At 44.5% G+C, this 20602-nt stretch overlaps 1 protein-coding gene across 1 annotated transcript in view; it reads left to right on the forward strand.

Moving 5' to 3' along the window:
- The window catches only part of LOC120997766 (ceruloplasmin), a 96705-nt gene that overhangs the window by 33507 nt on the left and 42596 nt on the right, over positions 1-20602 (forward strand). Inside the window, exons 8-12 of the mRNA XM_040428032.1 lie at positions 126-265; positions 4404-4550; positions 7944-8158; positions 10104-10254; positions 12725-12937. Coding sequence (XP_040283966.1) covers positions 126-265; positions 4404-4550; positions 7944-8158; positions 10104-10254; positions 12725-12937 — 866 coding nt within the window. The remainder of the gene's footprint in view (positions 1-125; positions 266-4403; positions 4551-7943; positions 8159-10103; positions 10255-12724; positions 12938-20602) is intronic.

A 20602-nucleotide genomic window follows, 5' to 3' on the forward strand; every position in this document is an offset into this window, starting at 1 on the left:
ACATACTATCATGATCAAGGCTTCCCTAACATTTTTTTGAAATGGGAATAATAGGGTGAAATTATGTTCTGTATAGCATCGCAGTATTGTCACATACAATGAAAACTCTGCCTCCTGATTTATAGTGATTCGGCGACATTTTTTGAGCAAAGTGAAAACAGAATTGGCGGGAAATATAAGAAGGCAGTTTATGTGGAATACACAGATTCAACTTTCACAAAGAAGAAGGAAAGATCCCAGGAAGAAGAACATCTTGGAATACTAGGTAACTCATTCCAGGTCATTTCTCTTCATTAGAAAACGTATCAGATGAGGTTAGTATCAGTAGTAAATGATTCAATATACAGCATCTGATTTTGCAATTGTTATTTAATAAAAGCAGTGGTGTGCCAAGTGGGGGGGGGGGGTGTAGGGGCGGTTCGCCCCAGGTGCCAGCTTAGGTGGGGTGTCCGGCCAGCCGCCAGAATGAGGCTCCTGTGCCCTCAGTTCAGACTTGTGGGTGTCAGGCTGAGAGGCCTGAAGCTTATGAGGCAGGAGATATTGATGACATCACATGAGCTCCTGTGCTGAGCCTCGAGAGTTAACGTGATGAGATATAAAAACCAATAGCCTTAGGCTATATTAATTCTGTTTATGGCCTTATTTAATATTTTTAAGATATAACTTTTATTACTTCTCCTAGTAAAATAAGAAAAAGGAAAATGAAAATCCTATAAATGTCTAAAACTTGCAAGCTGCATTTTGTTTGGCGGTGAGATGGGACTGTCTTTTTCTAATATTATGTGATCAAACAGGGTCTGCAAACTCCATACAAAGGGCTATTTACATTCACACCTTCCCTGTGGTTGCAGATGGAAAGATTGTATCTCTTTGTATCTATCTCTATATTTCTTGGAGCAACTGACTTGCCACTTCCCTTTGCAAGTCCCTGCTTGGTCTTCTCTGCTATTAATTGAGGAGATTTTTCACGGATCTTCAGTTGTTTTATATATATACTTTCACTGTCTTGTTTATTTTCTTATTTCTATACCCTCATTCAAGCTATCACTTTAGCGATATCACATCATCTCCCTGCCTGGATCAGTTTTCCGGGGTGTCTGCAGTACGTCCTGCTGATCCATGTCACTACACGCCGTTGCTATTATAAAATAAAAAACAGAGCTCCCCTTTAAAAATAATAAATAAGGCAATAAACAGAATTAATATAGCCTAAGGCTATTTTCACACTTGCAGCAAGTGTGATCCGGCAGGCAGTCCCGTCGTCGGAACTGCCCGCCGGATCCGCCGATCTGGATGTAAATGAAAGCATTTGTGAGACGCATCCAGATGCGGATGCATCTCACAATGGATTGCAAGAACGGATCCGTCTATCCGCTTGTCATGCGGACAGACAGATCCGTCTTGTATCTTTTTTCACATTTTTACCGGTCTACGCATGCGCAGGCCGGAGGGACGAATCTGGAATTCAGACAAGTCTTCCGTTTTTTTCACCGGGGATAAAACCGTAGCATGCTACGGTTTTATCTTTTGCCTGATCAGTGAAAACAACTGAACTGAAGACATCCTGATGCATCCTGAACGGATTACTCTCCATTCAGAATGCATGGGGATATGCCTGATCAGTTCTTTTCTGGTACAGAGCCCCTATGGGAACTCTATGCCGGAAAAGAAAAACGCTAGTGTGAAAGTACCCTAAGTCAATTGGTTTTCATATATTAATTTATTCTGGGCCACCAAGGTCTCTTGAATTTATAACGTGATGACATGGCGCAGGGCACAGTGATGTGTTCGCTACCACCTTCGCAAGATGGAGGAATCTCAGGACATAGATGCTGACAGCGGATTACAGGTGAGTATTATTTTTTTTAAATCTATCCTAGGCCTAGGGGTGGGCGAGAGCATTATAAATACAACAAAGGGGAAATTATATCTACTAATAACACAGAGGGGCATATACTAGCCTCCTCTATATTATTATAATATATAATGGCCCCCTCTGCCTGTATTATAATATATAATGGCCCCCCACTGTATTATAATATATAGTGACCCCTGTGTATTATAATACATAATACCCCCCCCCCCCCTCTGTATAATAATACAGAGGGGGCCATTATGTATTATAATAATACACGGGGGGATTATATTTTATAATCATACAGTGGGGGCCATTATGTATTATTATAATACACAGGGGGATTATATATTATAATAATACAGTGGGGGGCCATTATATATTCTAATAATATAGAGGAGGCTAGTATATATTTTAAAAATGCAGTGGGGCTATTATATATTCTAATAATACAGAGGGGGTCATTATATATTATAATAATACAGAGGAGGGCCATCATATATTATAATAATACAGAGGGGGAGCCATTGTCCATTATAATAATACAGAGGGGGCTAGTATATATTCTAAAAATACAGTGGGGTTATTATATATTCTAATAATACAGAGGGGGCTATTATCTTATAATAATACAGAGAGGGCTATTATATGTTCTAATTTGGGGGGTAGTATATAGTCTAGATGGGGGCATTAAATATGATAATAATACAGGAGGGGAGCATGATATTTCTACAGGGGAGCATTATAATACAGGGGCACTACATGGGGTCATTATAACTACAGGGAGCCCTGCATGGGGATTTTATAAATACTGTGGCTACTACAGGGCCATTATACCTACTGCAGACACTATAGGAAGCTTTATTAATACTGTGGGTTCTATAGGAGTGCTTTATAGAGAGGCTTATTACTACTGGGAGCTCTATAGGGGGCATTACAGAGGGGCATTGTTATTGCTGGGGGCCCTATGGGGACATTATCAATATTAGGGGTACTGTGGGTGCATTATTATTTAGCACAATATGGGGGGCATTACTAATGGGGTTGCTAATAGAGGTACTGTAGGGGCACTATTACAATTGAGGGCACTCTGGGAGCACTATTATTATCTGTATGGCACTGTAGTTTCTGCAGTGTAGTATTTAGGGGCATGGGGAGCACAGAGGGCATACTATTGGAGGCAGCAGCAGGATGATAATGTTGGGGCACCAGGAAGAGGAAGATGATAGAAAAGTAAGGAATCTAAGATGTTTGTGTTGTAAATTCTGCAGACACAAGACACAGATGAGATAGTTTATCATGGCGGTCTGATCTCCAAATGGAGAAGATTAGTAAAGAGAGCATCTACATCAGAGGAGACGTCACTAGATGTAAGAGGTATGTGGTGCTGTATTACCCTGTATGTTTCGTAACGAGGTATGTGATGTCTATCCAAATATCTCTTTAACAGTAGGGCTGGGGGGAGGTGTTGGATTGAGGATTTAGGGTGTTTGGGGAGGGATTTAGATTTTCTTTAATTCTCTCTGCTCACCAAGCACAGCAACGTCCATTAGCGGAGCCCCATTCACTCCACTGGGGAGGAAGGGCAAGTGCCAGAGAATGTACCTGCCCTTAGGCATACCACTAAATGTAAGAGTTATAGAATAGGTGAAAGGATAAGGAGCAATATGTTTGCGAGTTATTAAAGTGCTAGGCTAACGCTAATTTCACACTGCCATTAGTAGTTCTGGCAGGTTTTTCCTTCAGAGAGCAGCCTGCCAGAGCTCTCTGGATCCGACATTGTTGGATGTTACCAGAATGCCCGCCAGCCCCATTAACTATACTGGAGTCCTACAGAGATAGTCAATGGGGCCGGCAGCAATGCTTGATCCAGGGAACTCCAGCAGGCTGTTCTCTGCCAGAACAGCCTGCCGGAACTACTAATGCAGTGTGAAAGAAGCCTAACTTTGAACAATACTAATTTCTATCGGTGCTGTTGATTTCAGCATAGACTTATAATTCCTCCTCTACATTATAATCCTTTTCTACCCCTTCATATATAGATGGGTAGAGGGGTTGTCCAGGATTATATTATAAAATATAAAATAAAATAAATACCTGTTGAAACTTTCACCTCTCTGGAGACAAAAGTTTGGTTGTCTCCACCAGTCCTGCAGCAATAATGATCATATACATGACCATTACCACATTGTTTAAAATCCTGGAAAACCCCTTTAAGTGTTGCCCAGATTCTCAGCCATGGCAGTGCCCAAGGGCAGACATACCATGAATACATTTATACCGTTGCACAGGGGGTAAACAGGTAGGGAGTGACCTGCCACTGCTGTCTACTCGATTTCATGTGATGGATTTAGCTAATGAACAACATGGCTCCTAATTACTGGTGAGTTGTTCGAGACACCCAAAGGGGGAACTCTTGGATAAGGTGATGGAGAACTTGGTGAACATATACTGTTCTTGCACAGGCAGTGCCACAGGTAAACAAACACTTGGACCAATGTCCTCATTGCACACTATTAAAGTCTTCTTTCTTTGTCTCATTTATCAGGGCCAGTAATTTTGGCAGAAGTAGGAGATATCATCCAGATCACATTTAAAAACAATGCAAACCGTCCATACAGCATCCAAGCTCACGGGGTGAGCTATTCAAAAGACTTTGAAGGAGCTCTGTACAACACGGGTGATAATACTGAAGGTAAAAATAAAACTTAGAAATATTGGTAAGATTCTGAATCCAAGAGCAAGGGTGTCTCCAACTACCAAACCTGTGTGTGTAATGTCTTCTGAGAAGCTGATAGCCATTATAGATGAATGCAGATTGGACTAAGAACTTGCAGATCTGCAGCAGAAGGACTACAAAGGAGAACATTAGGTACTGTAAGTAAAAATTTTCTGGAGAACGGACAAGTTACTTTAAGGGCTTTGCGACTACAAATATTGTTAATATTTGCATATTTTTTTTACTAATTTGCTTACACTCTTTTGCCCACTGTCAATTTAAAGGAATTGCCTTATCGATACAACCCCTGTCCATATGCCCTGTTCGCCATACGACCATCATAGAGGGGAAGTTCCCTGCTCAGGACTCCCCACTATGAGCCAAAATGGAGTGGCACTCAATGAGCATGTCTCCCTCACTTCTAGGCTTGAGGCATCCTTGTATTACTAATTTTGAACTTATTAAAATACTCAAAAGAGTACAGGTACCACAACAAGCTGAAATATTCCCCAATATTATATTCTGCCCTGCATAAACTCCAATCGGGGATGTGTAACCAGCAATTTCCTAATACATTGTTGTTAATGGAATGTGAATGCCTCACAGCTCTTCCTAGGCAAGTGACAACTGGTTCATCGGTCACGTTACCTAGGCACAGCTCAGTCCCATTCAAGTCAATGGGGCTGAGCTGCGATACCAAGAACATACACTATACAATGTACGGCACTGCGCTCGGTGAGCGCCAGTGCCGCCTTAAACAGGTGACCAGTGGTGGACCACCACCATCAGATCTGGGTGACCTATCCGGAGAATACGTCATCATTTTCTAAATCCTGGAGAACCATTTTAAAGTTTCCTGCATAGTCATCCTTCCTGGCCCTGTCAATCAAAAAGGAGATGGAGGGGCTGGCATAGGAAATAGGAGGAGCAATAGTGCACAGAGTGAATAGGACCCATCCTCGGTGCACTTAACTGCTCATTTGGATATGAAATAAAAGTACCTTTTCTTCCCGACAAGGCATCAGTGAATCAGTGAATTTCCTTTAAAGGGTAACTGTCATTTTTTTTTGTAATGTGTAGAGGCAATGATACTGACCATTTTTGTAATATACTTTCATTATTGAAATTGTACATTTCTATTAGAGAAATAGCTGTAAAGTAGCCAATTTTGTGCGTTAGCAACTCTCCCTGTCTTTTGTTTATTGAACTGTGGAGACTCGCTCCACACTGACTGCTGCTGCCCTTACTGCCTCTCTCCACATTTATATACATTTATGTATGTGTGTGTATATATATATATATATATATATATACTAGCAGAAGGACCCGGCTTCGCACAGGTATATTTCATCTATTTCATTTTATGTTTCCGTGTGTCATAAAAAGATATCAACAGTTTCCCCCATAACAGTGACCTCTACAGTGTCCGCCCCTATAACTGTGATTTTCACTGTGACCGCCCCTTTAACTGTGACTTTCACAGTGACCGCCGCTTTAACTGTGACTTTCACTGTGACCGCCCCTTTAACTGTGACTTTCACTGTGACAGCCCCTTTAACTGTGACTTTCATTGTGACCGCCCCTTTAACTGTGACTTTCACTGTGACCACCCCTTTAACTGACTTTCACTATGACCGCCCCTTTAACTGTGACTTTCACTGTGACCACCCCTTTAACTGTCACCGCCCCTTTAACTGTGACTTTCACTGTGACCGCCCTTTTAACTGTGACTTTCACAGTGACCGCCCCTTTAACTGTGACTTTCACAGTGACCGCCCCTTTAACTGTGACTTTCACTGTGACCGCCCCTTTAACTGTTACTTTCACTGTGACCGCCGCTTTAACTGTGAATTTCCCTGTGACCGCCCCTTTAACTGTGACTTTCACTGTGACTGCCCCTTTAACTGTGACTTTCACTGTGACCGCCCCTTTAACTGTGACTTTCACAGTGACCGCCCCTTTAGGCAGTAAAGAAATATGGCTGGGTTGTTATGGAAACCTGGAGTAAAACTGTGTTTATGGCAGTTGGGATTTGAAGATAAAGAATTGCAGGCTTGTATTTGGGAGGGGGGGGTTCATTTTTGGGGAATATCTCAGGAATAGTACGTCCTAGAGAGCTGAGACCTTCCCGGACACCTGATGCACCTGTGTGCCAAATTTGGTGAAGATCGGTCCAGTCGTTTGGTCGCGCATAAAGAACGTCTAGACAGACAAACTTATTTTTATATATATAAGAGATATATATATAATCAAAGGGGTTATCCATGATTAAATGAGTACTCCCTTTGTGACAGGTTATCCCCTTTTCACAGTAGGACCCCTACTGATCACGACAGCTTAGACCTAGTACCCCTTGGGTCCCCCCAAAGTGAATGGAGTGGCAGGTCAGGCATGCACAGTGACCCTCCATTCATCTCTGAGGGAGTTCTGCAGACAACGCCCAGCTATTTCTGGAGCTCCCATAGAGATGAATGGATTGGCAGGTCACATCCTCAACCTGCTGCTCCTTGCTCCATTCAATTCAGGGGTTCCAGAGGGATATGAGGTCTCCATTCTCATAATTGGTAGGGGTCCCAGTGATAGGACCCCCACTGATCTAATAGTTATCCCATATCCTGTGGATAGGGGATAACTTGTCACAACTGGAATACTCCTTTTAATGTAAAAAATGAAAATCGGACATCATATAGTACATGTCCGTCTCTTTCTAACAAAACTATAACCATCCCTGTACCGCACATGGATCCAGAGATCTACCCATTCATTGCACCAATTGCTTGTCTAGAGCTGGCAGCTCAGGAGGTGTGTCTTTGCTTAGGGGCGTGTCCTGTAACTGTCATAGTTTCTAGCAGTAGATATGGCTGCTGACAGATGAAGGCTAGAACTGATGTGTGCGTCCACCTTAGCGAGGTGGACAGAGTGTGGAAGTAAAGAGCAAACAGCAGGTGGTGCTATACAGATACATTTTATTGGATAACTCAGTGGCTGTACAACATTTTTAATTAAACGCATTTACAAAAGTATTCTGATACAAGTGCTGGTTTAAAAATTCAAAATGTTGTTTGTAGGACAACCCCTTTAAGAGACCACCCCATTATTATTGCTCGGTTCATTTTCTTAAATGTAATATTTTCTTCCAAAATATTTTGACTGCTTTATTAATCACTTGGAGAGCATGTTGGTTTATTCTAGTTGTACAGTATGTGTCTTTTTGTATTTTATTCATGGAGATCCATGCAAGCATTAAGTGCACATATCTGTTTAAGGAGTAAGCATAATCTACCCTTACACAGCACCGAAAATATTTTGTCCTCCAAGCACCATCTATCAAAAGTAAAAATAATAGCTCCTGAATTGTGTTTTTTTCAGCAATTAATCCAAATTCAGGGTCACAAGCCTCCCATGTGGCCCCTGGAGACACATTCACATATGAGTGGGATGTACCGCAAAGTGTGGGGTCAACTATGCATGACTTGAACTGCTTACCATGGCTGTACTACTCATCAGTTGATGTTCCGAGGGACACAAATTCTGGACTGGTGGGTCCCTTGTTGGTGTGTAAGACTTTAGTTAATGACAAACAGGTTAGTACTGGTTTTCTTTTTTTTTTATACATATATATTTTAAATTGAGTACATGCATGTATCCCATATCTAGTGCTGATTGGAGCAGAACTGCACATGTGTGACCCCAATTTCCTTTAAATTGGGACACACAGGCCCCATTTCTCGTGTGGGTCCCCGTGGTTGGAACCCATGCCAATCAGACATCTATGTCTTAGGCCTCATGCACACGACCGTTTTTGTGTTCCGTTCCGCAAAATGGGGTTCCGTTGTTCCGTGATCCGTTTCTGTTTTTGTTTCCGTGTGTCTTCCTTTATTTTTGGAGGATCACCAGACATGAAGGAAAGTAAAAAACAGTCTAAGTCAAGTTGGCCATGCAAATGATAGGAAAAAAAACGGACGCGGATGACAATCTTGTGTGCCTCCGCGTTTTTTCACAGTCCCATTGACTTGAATGGGTCCGCGAACCGTTTTACGTGAACAAAATAGGACAGGTTATATTTTTTGGACGGACTGGAACCACGGATCACGGACGCGGATGACAAACTGTGCATTAGCCGAGTTTTCAACGGACCCATTGAAAGTCAATGGGTCAGCAGAAAATTATGAAAAAACGGAACAACGGACACGGAATAAAACAACGGTCGTGTGCATGAGGCCTGATCCTGTGGATAGTGGCTAAGTTGTCTTAATGGGGCAATCTCTTTGAGAGGTCACTATTTATGAAGGGAAACCATTTAACATTTTCTGTGCATATTCTGACACCCATAATTTTTCATCTACAGAGCTGTATGAGGGCTTGTTTTTTGCAGGCCAAAGTGTAATTTTTATTGGTACCATTTTAAATTACATAAGACTCTTTAATCACTTTTTTATTCAAATTTTTTTTTGAAGGGGGGGCGGGTGAGGTGACCAAAGAATGGCAGATCCGCATGATAAATATTATTATATGTTTATAGTTCAGACATTTGTGCCTACAGCAATACCAATTCTGTTTGTTTTTTCTTTACATTTAAAATTGGGAAAAAGGGTTGAGTTAAATTATTTATATTTTTCTATTGACTTAAATTATTTTTTAAAACATTAGCAGGGCTTACCCGGCAGTTTGCTACGGCAGGCCTAGGACCCTTCACAAGACCGCAGGCTGCCATAGAAACCAATCAGAGCCCTATGAATATGGGTCTACTTGGAGGACAGAGGGAGCTCCCTCCCTCTGCCTAACAACTCAGATGCCACAGTCATTATTGACCAACTGCGGTATTATTTTTATTATTTATTATTATTTATGTATTATGAAAATACATAATATAAGATACAATAAACAAGGAACTATTGAAAGACTGGTACAGAGGGGAAGAGAACCATTCCCTCAAGAACTTACAATCTTCAATCTGAGGGTTTAATAACAACAAGCTCCTTACTCGCCACTGGAGCTGCCTACCATTGATTGGGAGTAAGGAGCTTTATTATTGGTTGTGTCTGGTACCAGCAGTATAATCGCTGTGCCAATCGAAGTGCTCCTCAGTGCAGGGAAAGTCTTATGCACTTTGAAAATTGTACAGGCATATGTGACATCTGTACAAGCTTTATGCGACCTCTGCTTCTGCATATACTCAGGTTGGGCTAACCCTTCTGGTTACTGCTAATGAATAGCGGTGTACCTTCCATATAAGCAGGCTATGTAACTATTATTATGCTATCATGGGGGAACTTGACACTGAACTTATTTCTCCTACTTTAAGATACAGTAAAAGGATTTGTATACAATTCCAACCTCTATAAATGTTATCAAATTATCAGCATTAACTTCAACAAAAGAGTTGCGCACTTGAAGGAGCTCTCAGCAGGAGGTGGGGCCCATTCTGAGTTTTGGTACCTAGCCTTATGATTTCTGGAAAATGATTCAGTACATTTTGAAAAATATTTTATTAGATGTGATTGTAAAGATATGTTCATGTGGTTGCAGAGAGGAGTCGCTCACAATTACTTCATGATGCCTTATGTATTTGATGAGAATAAAAGTTGGTATCTAGAAGAGAACATTGAGCTTTTCACAAGCAGCCCCCATACTGTGGACCAGGAAGATCCAGATTTTCAGGAATCCAATATGATGCACTGTGAGTGTTTACTAAGCTTTACTGTTTAGGGCATAGCTTGCTTCATATCAACTTTGTAGCAAGACCTGGTTAAAGTGGACAATGAGTAATTGCTTATTGTTATACAATATGTTGTAGCTTGCAACTGGAATCATATGCTGCAAGTTCAACAGTTCAAGTGGTTATCCCACTAAGAACATGTATCCCCTACCCACAGAAAGATGTCTGATCGCTTGAGGTATGACTGCCCAGCATTTACAACCCCAGTGGTCCTATAGTCTCCTTTGTGAATGGTATGGTACTGCACATGCATAACTGACACTTCATTCACTTCAGGAGGAGTGATCCAGATAGAGCAAAGCACTATCTCTACCAGTTCCATGGAAGTAAATGGAGCGGTGGTCTTGCATGAGCAGTACCACACCATTTAAAAATGGAGACTGCAGGAACTCTGTTGTTGTGAATGCAGAAGGTCTTAGCAGTTGCACCCAGGTACCCACTATACTGTGGATAGTGGATAATTGTTATTGGTTTGGAAAACCCTTTCAGTTTTTCAGCCAAACACAAGAATGGTTTCTAAAGGAAACAATGGTATTAAGGAAAGCCTTGAACTTCTCCTCTCTTCTGGATCCATTCCCGTGTTTAGCTTTACTGAAAAAGTGCACCACAAATTACATGTGTGATTCCAGCCTAATTGAATACTGCAGGAAAAACTGATCAACGATAGGAATCGTGCGCCACCCCTGCAGGCCCTGCACTAGACGTAACACATTAATTAGGTCAGATCAGGAGTTTTTCCAAAAATCAAAACATATTACCTAATGTGCTAAATGTCTGATCCTTTGGGGGTCTCACCATCGATCATGAGAACAGAGGTTCCATGTTCAACGTATGAATGGAGAATCGGGCAATTAGTATAACACTCAACTATCTCTGTCAGTTCCATAGACTTTGAATAGTTATTTTGTGTATGGACAGCTTGTTAGTGCCATAAAGCTGGTAGACTGGGACTAGTGGGACTACTGCAGCTGTTGATGGGGTGGAAATTATTTTACTCCGATCACTTCAGGTGGGTGTCCATCACTGTATCCTGTGAATGGTGGATGTAACGGATCTCCTGGCACCCTGACTGGGTACCTCCGTTGATGGATGCTCCTAGTGCTTCCCGAGGGCTCCAAGCACTCAACTTGACACCATAACCACCACAGACCCCACGAACCGCTCCAGCTTGGTTGAGGTCTCACCGTCCTCCACCCACGCTGGACCCAAGACCGGGCTTCAGCTTCCAGTGGGTGAACCTCTCCTAAATCCAGAGAGCAGGAACCATGAACAAGCTCTTACAAGAGCTTATACTCAGGGGAGTATTGTGATATAGCTTGTTAGTGCCATAAAGCTGGTAGACTGGGACTAGTGGGACTACTGCAGCTGTTGATGGGGTGGAAATTATTTTACTCCGATCACTTCAGGTGGGTGTCCATCACTGTATCCTGTGAATGGTGGATGTAACGGATCTCCTGGCACCCTGACTGGGTACCTCCGTTGATGGATGCTCCTAGTGCTTCCCGAGGGCTCCAAGCACTCAACTTGACACCATAACCACCACAGACCCCACGAACCGCTCCAGCTTGGTTGAGGTCTCACCGTCCTCCACCCACGCTGGACCCAAGACCGGGCTTCAGCTTCCAGTGGGTGAACCTCTCCTAAATCCAGAGAGCAGGAACCATGAACAAGCTCTTACAAGAGCTTATACTCAGGGGAGTATTGTGATATAGCAATCCCCAAGAGTGTAGTTATCCCATTCCCTAAACATGAGCCAAAACTTCATGAAAGGGTAAAGCAGGTCTCTTTATTGAACACACACGCATTGACTTATATACACATTTTCAAGGGTACCACCCGCGTGGACCTGGTTGGGAACTGAGGACATAACATAGCAGCCAATCCTTTGCACATAAAACTATACATTCAACAAACACAATGGCATTGTCTGTGACGCAATTAACAAACACAATGGCATTGCCTGTGACGCACTCAATAACAGAATAGGCAAACATAATGGGCTAATTTAATCACTCACAGGCAGAAAACACACATTTTCCCCAAAACACAGAAAACACCTCAAAACCCCATATATCCCCATAATTTATACATCCATGGATAGCTCTGATCTGGGTGAACATCATATCCAAAAATCACCCAGATCCAAGCAGGGGTTCCTGAATTCCATGGAAGTCACATTTGGCCGACCGCAAGCATGGCTTTCCTGCCCAAAACAATTCCACAGATTTAGGCTGTGCGGCCAGTCTACCTTCTCCTTCAAAGTTAGTATATGGGCATAATCCTGAGGCAAGAGGCTGGCAAACAGGCCCATCTAAAACCCAGTGGCAAGGTTATTTTTGCCACGTGGAAAAGGGGGTCTTTAGGTTTTTTAGCTGCTGAGTCCTTTGTCTTGCCACGTCTATTCACATAAATTCTTTCATTCATCTTACAGCAATCAATGGATACATGTATGGAAATCAGCCGGGGCTAGACATGTGTAAAGGAGACTCGATTCGTTGGCATATGCTGGGACTAGGCTCAGAGGTCGACGTTCATGGAGTACACTTTTTTGGAAATACCATTCTCATCCGTGATACCACAAGGGATGTAGCCAGTTTATTCCCACACATCTCTTACTCAGTAATAATGACTCCTGACAATGAAGGTAAGTTACAGAGAATGATTGTGCAGTAAATGCATGATACATGCTTCTCTACAACAAACTGTTCCTCCCTGATACAAACTGGATCTGCCAACAAATTTCTAATGTGTACAGCCATCAGTAATGGTTGGACAAACCAAACAACGAACTCAACGAACATAGAACTCTGTACTGAACAGAGACTTTCAATATGTCCACACCATAATCTCCAGATAATCTACTTAGGTCATCTGGCTTCACGTGACCAGTGTGAGATTTGAAGTATACATGATAAGAGAGGCTACCCCACACATATTCAGCAGATCAATTTAGTCCTAATAAAACATCAAAATTTGGAGAATAAAAACCCAAACAAGTATGAAGAACTTGTGCACATCCCTTATGGAGAAGGGACAAATATGAGATTTTTTTTTTCACTTTTGTGTTTTACTTCGGAAGGAAGGTCCAGAGATACCTTCAGTGAATCATATTAAACATCTTACAGTAAACTGTGGATCTTCACATTTTACCTTTTATCCAGGTTTTTGCTTTGCTCTGCTCATTTCCTTCAGGCCTTCTCATTCTTGAGGTGTTTCGCCAGTACTGTAATTTGTCTAAATTAAATCAGATTTTCCATGACTAAAACGTATTGTTGAGCTATAGAGATGTCGCGAACATAAAATTTTCCATCGGCGAACGCGCATTTCTGCAAATGTTCGCGAACCGGGCAAACCGCCATAGAATTCAATAGGCAGGCGAATTTTAAAACCCACAGGGACTCTTTCTGGCCACAATAGTGATGGAAAAGTTGTTTCAAGGGGACAAACACCTGGACTGTGGCATGCCGGAGGGGGATCCATGGCAAAACTCCCATGGAAATAATAGCGTGCTTTAAAACATCAGGTATGATGTTGTATCGATCAGGTAGTGTAAGGGTTACGCCCGCTTCACAGTAACAGACCAAACTCTGACAGACCAAACTCCCCGTTTAACGCACCGCAAACAACCACAAACAGTCCATTTGGATAACCGCAAACTCCCCATTTGCACAAGGTTGGATAACAAGCTAGCCATGTCCCGTTCCTTGCCCTCACTGACGTCATTGAAGGTCTCTTCCTCCACCCAGCCACGTACAACACCAAGGGTCCCCGAAAGGTGACAACAAGCCCCCTGGGACGCCTGCTGTGGTTGGTCTTCCACCTCCTCAAAGCCACCTTCCTCCTCTGACTCCTCTTCTTCAGACTCCTCTCTCTGCATTGCCGCAGGTCCAGCAATCGACGATGACAAAGCTTCTTCTGGTGGTGATGGTGACCACAACTCTTCCTCTACATGCTCATCTACAGCCTGATCCAGCACTCTTCGCAGGGCACGGTCCAGAAAAAACGCATATGGGATGAGGTCGATGATGTTGCCTTGGGTTTGACTGACCAGGTTTGTCACCTCCGCAAAAGGACGCATGAGCCTACAGCCATTGTGCATGAGCGTTCAGTAACGCGGCCAAAAAATACCCAGCTCCGCAGAGGCTGTCCTCTTTTTTTTTTTATTAAAAAAATCTGTTCTTACCAGTTTAATCTCTGTTTTGTCCCCTATCAGGGGCCGGTGTATGAAATAGATTTTAGGAACCGGGAGATGGAAAAAGATGGTTGGTCGGTCCTCTTACTTCCAATTTGGGGCACTGCACGTGCGCCGTGTAATGTACTGTGCCATCCTATATGAGTGGTGTGTTAAGTAGTACTATTCCTATCAGTTTAATCCCTGTTACGTCCCCTATCAGGGGCCGGTGTATGGAATAGATTTTAGGAACCGGGAGATGGAAAAAGATGGTTGGTCGGTCCTCTTACTTCCAATTTGGGGCACTGCGCGTGCGCCGTGCAATGTACTGTGCCACCCTATATGAGTGGTGTGTTAAGGAGTACTATTCTTATCAGTTGTTTTGTTTTTGCAGCCACAGTGCAGCGCCAGAAGCCAGAAAAATTGATGTTTTCCAGGCAGAAAGTGCACTAAAACATTGCGGTTTGAACCCTAGTTGGTGGCGGAGAAGTCACGCAAGTCATCCGGCATGCAGAGATTAAATACAGCAGCGTGTGGACCATTTTTAGCCCAAGGCATCTCATCAGGCCTTTTTTTGTCAAATGCATCCCCCACTGTCAGTCCCTTCGGGATCCATGCCTCATTCATCTTAATAAAGGTGTGGTAATCTAGACTTTTTTGACCTAGGCGACTTCTCTTCTCAGTGACAATACCTCCTGCTGCGCTGAAGGTCCTTTCTGACAGGACACTTGAAGCGGGGCAGGCCAGAAGTTCTATCGCAAATTGGGATAGCTCAGGCCACAGGTCAAGCCAGCACACTCAGTAGTCAAGGGGTTCATCGCTCCTCAGAGTGTCGATATCTGCAGTTAAGGCAAGGTAGTCTGCTACCTGTCGGTCGAGTCGTTCTCTGAGGGTGGACCCCGAAGGGCTGTGGCGATGCGTAGGACTTAAAAAGCTCTGCATGTCCTCCATCAACAACACATCTGTAAAGCGTCCTGTCCTTGCCAGCGTGGTCGTGGTAGGAGGAGGATTACTTTCATCTCTTCCCCTGTTAGATTCCCATTGTGCTGTGATATCACCCTTATACGCTGTGTAAAGCATACTTTTTAACTTGTTTTGGAACTGCTGCATCCTTTCCGACTTCCGGTAATTCGGTAACATTTCAGCCACTTTCTGCTTATACCGGGGGTCTAGTAGCTTGGCCACCCAGTACAGGTCGTTCTCCTTCAGCCTTTTTATATGAGGATCCCTCAACAGGCATGACAACATGAAAGACCCCATTTGCACAAGGTTGGATGCCGAGCTACTCATGTCCCGTTCCTCATCCTCACTGATCTCATTGAAGGTATGCTCTTCCCCCCAGCCACGTACAACACCACGGGTACCAGATAGGTGATAACGAGCACCCTGGGATGCCTGTTGTGGTTGGTCTTCCTCCTCCTCCTCAAAGCCACATTCCTCCTCTGATTCCTCTTCCTCAGACTCCTCTTCCAGCGTTGCCGCAGGTCCAGCAAGCGATGATGATAAGGCTGTTTCTGGTGGTGATAGTGACCACAACTCTTCCTCTTCCTCTTCACGCTCATCTACGCCCTGATCCAGCACTCTTTGCAGGGCACGCTTCAGGAATAAAACAAATGGGATGATGTCGCTGATGGTGCCTTCGGTGCGACTGACTAGGTTTGTCACCTCCTCAAAAGGACGCATGAGCCTACAGGCACTTTGTGCATGAGCGTCCAGTAATGTGTCAAAAAAATACCCAGCTCTGCAGAGGCTGTCCTAGCACCCCGGTCATACAAATACTCGTTGACTGCTTTTTCTTGCTGGAGCAGGCGGTCGAACATTAGGAGTGTTGAATTCCAACATGTCGGGCTGTCGCAAATCAAGCGCCTCACTGGCATGTTGTTTCGCCACTGAATATCGGAAAAGTGTGCCATGGCCGTGTAGGAACGCCTGAAATGGCCACACACCTTCCTGGCCTGCTTGAGGACGTCCTGTAAGCCTGGGTACTTATGCACAAAGCGTTGTACGATCAGATTCAACACATGTGCCATGCACGGCACATGTGTCAACTTGCCCAAATTCAATGCCGCTAACAAATTGCTTCCGTTGTCACACACCACTTTGCCGATCTCCAGTTGGTGCGGGGTCAGCCACTGATCCACCTGTGCGTTCAGGGCGGACAGGAGTGCTGGTCCGGTGTGACTCTCTGCTTTCAGGCAAGTCAACCCCAAGACGGCGTGACACTGTCGTATCCGGGATGTGGAATAGCCCCTGGGGAGCTGGGGGGGGTGCAGTTGATGTGGAACAAGACGCAGCAGCAGAAGAGGACTCGGCCGAGGAGGTTAGCGAAGAGGATGGAGTAGGAGGAGTAGAGGAGGTGGCAGCAGGCCTGCCTGCAAGTCGTGGAGGTGTCACCAACTCCTCTGCAGAGCCACGCATTCCATGCTTGGCAGCCGTCAGCAGGTTTACCCAATGTGCAGTGTACGTGATATACCTGCCCTGACCGTGCTTTGCAGACCAGGTATTAGTGGTCAGATGGACCCTTGCCCCAACACTGTGTGCCAGACATGCCATGACTTCCTTTTCCACAATAGAGTACAGGTTGGGGATTGCCTTTTGTTAAAAAAAAATTCAGCCGGGTACCTTCCACTGCGGAGTCCCTATAGCTACAAATTTTTTGAAGGCCTCAGACTCCACCAGCTTGTATGGTAAAAGCTGGCGGGCTAAGAGTTTCGACAAGCCAGCTGTCAGACAAGGGGGTGACTCTGTGACATTGGCTTCTTACGCTCAAACATTTTCTTGACAGACACCTGACTGTGGGCAGATGAGCAGGAACTGCTGAAGGTGAGAGGCGGAGTGGCGGGTGGTTAAGAGGGGGCAAGAAGGACAGCAGTGGTTGACGTGGCTGAAGATGCTGGACCAGGAGGAGGATGGTGGCTTTGAATTTCTGTGCTGCTTGTACTCATCATGTGTTGATTCCATAGGCGTTTGTGATGTGAGATCATGTGCCTTCGCAAAGTAGTTGTACCTAGGTGGGTGTTGGACTTTCCACGACTCAGTTTCTTTTGGCACAGGTTGCAAATGGCCTCGCTGTTATCAGAGGCAGACACACAAAAAAAATGCCACACTGTTGAGCTTTACAATGACGACATTCTGGTGGTGGCAACAGCATGTGTTGATTGGTGTGCTGTCTGGCTGACCCCGGGTGCCGACGCATGCTGTCTGACTGTGCTACTAGCTCCTTGCGACAACCTCCCCCTGCTTCCAACTCGTCTCCTCCTCCTCTCTGTCTCCCCATCTGAACTTTCCCCCTGTTCTTCTTCTCTTCGAGCGGGCACCCACGTGACATCCACGGACACATCGTCATCATCAACCGCTTCACTTGTTTCTGACAACTCAGCAAAGGAAGCAGCAGCGGGTACAACATCATCATCATCACACCGTAAGTCCATGTGTGTAATGCTGCCTGACTGAGACATATCCCTGTTATCTACATCCTCTGGCAATAATGGTTGCGCATCACTCATTTCTTCCAACTGAGGTGTAAATAACTCCTCTGACAGATCAAGTGAAGCGGCTGTGGTGCTAGTGTTGGTGGTGTCGGTGGGCGGGCGAGTGGTAACTTGAGAGGTGCCTGAAGCTGAGCTGGAGATGGATGGTGCGTCAAGGTTCTGAGCGGAAGCTGTAGAAGATTGGGGTGTCCTGTGTAAGCCAGTCAACTATGTCCTCAGAATTTTTTGAGTTCAGGGTACGTGGCCTCTGAACACTGGGCATTATTCTAGGGCCAAAGGAAATCACAGCACCATGACCACGACGGCCCCTGCGGGGAGGCCTGCCTCTGCCTGTCATTTTTTTTTAGATTAGTTGTACTATGCGTGCCACCCTATATGAGTGGTGGGCAGTGGGCACAGTACAGTCTTCGGGCCTGACACATACTGGCAGGCAACTGCAATTATATTACAGAGAAAAAATTAAATGACTTTTTTATCTGCAAGGTACTGTGCCACCCGATATGAGTGGTGGGCACTGGCAGTGGGCACAGTACAGTCAGTGGGCCTGACACACACTGGCAGGCAACTGCAATTATATTAAAGGGTAAAAATGAAATGACTTTTTTATCTGCAAGGTACTGTGCCACCCAATATGAGTGGTGGGCAGTGGGCACAGTACAGTCTGTGGGCCTGACACTCACTGCAGGCAACTGCAAATATATTACAGAGAAAAAATTAAAATACTTTTTTTATCTGCAAGGTACTGTGCCACCCGATATGAGTGGTGGGCACTGGCAGTGGGCACAGTACAGTCAGTGGGCCTGACACACTGGCAAGCAACTGCAATTATATTAAAGGGTAAAAATTAAATGACTTTTTTATCTGCAAGGTACTGTGCCACCCGATATGAGAGGTGGGCACTGGCAGTGGGCACAGTACAGTCAGTGGGCCTGACACACACTGGCAGGCAACTGCAATTATTTTAAAGGGTAAAAATTAAATGACTTTTTTATCTGCAAGGTACTGTGCCACCCGATATTAGTGGTGGGCAGTGGGCACAGTACAGTCTGTGGGCCTGACACTCACTGGCAGGCAACTGCAATTATATTACAGAGAAAAAATTAAAAGACTTTTTTATCTGCAAGGTACTGTGCCACCCGATATGAGTGGTGGGCACTGGCAGTGGGCACAGTACAGTCAGTGGGCCTGACACACACTGGCAAGCAACTGCAATTATATTAAAGGGTAAAAATTAAATGACTTTTTTTATCTGCAAGGTACTGTGCCACCCGATATGAGAGGTGGGCACTGGCAGTGGGCACAGTACAGTCAGTGGGCCTGACACACACTGGCAGGCAACTGCAATTATTTTAAAGGGTAAAAATTAAATGACTTTTTTATCTGCAAGGTACTGTGCCACCCGATATGAGTGGTGGGCACTGGCAGTGGGCACAGTACAGTCAGTGGGCCTGACACACACTGGCAGGCAACTGCAATTATATTAAAGGGTAAAAATGAAATGACTTTTTTATCTGCAAGGTACTGTGCCACCCAATATGAGTGGTGGGCAGTGGGCACAGTACAGTCTGTGGGCCTGACACTCACTGCAGGCAACTGCAAATATATTACAGAGAAAAAATTAAAATACTTTTTTTATCTGCAAGGTACTGTGCCACCCGATATGAGTGGTGGGCACTGGCAGTGGGCACAGTACAGTCAGTGGGCCTGACACACTGGCAAGCAACTGCAATTATATTAAAGGGTAAAAATTAAATGACTTTTTTATCTGCAAGGTACTGTGCCACCCGATATGAGAGGTGGGCACTGGCAGTGGGCACAGTACAGTCAGTGGGCCTGACACACACTGGCAGGCAACTGCAATTATTTTAAAGGGTAAAAATTAAATGACTTTTTTATCTGCAAGGTACTGTGCCACCCGATATTAGTGGTGGGCAGTGGGCACAGTACAGTCTGTGGGCCTGACACTCACTGGCAGGCAACTGCAATTATATTACAGAGAAAAAATTAAAAGACTTTTTTATCTGCAAGGTACTGTGCCACCCGATATGAGTGGTGGGCACTGGCAGTGGGCACAGTACAGTCAGTGGGCCTGACACACACTGGCAAGCAACTGCAATTATATTAAAGGGTAAAAATTAAATGACTTTTTTTATCTGCAAGGTACTGTGCCACCCGATATGAGAGGTGGGCACTGGCAGTGGGCACAGTACAGTCAGTGGGCCTGACACACACTGGCAGGCAACTGCAATTATTTTAAAGGGTAAAAATTAAATGACTTTTTTATCTGCAAGGTACTGTGCCACCCGATATTAGTGGTGGGCAGTGGGCACAGTACAGTCTGTGGGCCTGACACTCACTGGCAGGCAACTGCAATTATATTACAGAGAAAAAATTAAAAGACTTTTTTATCTGCAAGGTACTGTGCCACCCGATATGAGTGGTGGGCACTGGCAGTGGGCACAGTACAGTCAGTGGGCCTGACACACACTGGCAAGCAACTGCAATTATATTAAAGGGTAAAAATTAAATGACTTTTTTATCTGCAAGGTACTGTGCCACCCGATATGAGAGGTGGGCACTGGCAGTGGGCACAGTACAGTCAGTGGGCCTGACACACACTGGCAAGCAACTGCAATTATATTAAAGG

Source organism: Bufo bufo, chromosome 4, assembly GCF_905171765.1.
Source record: "Bufo bufo chromosome 4, aBufBuf1.1, whole genome shotgun sequence".
Lineage (NCBI taxonomy): Eukaryota > Metazoa > Chordata > Amphibia > Anura > Bufonidae > Bufo > Bufo bufo.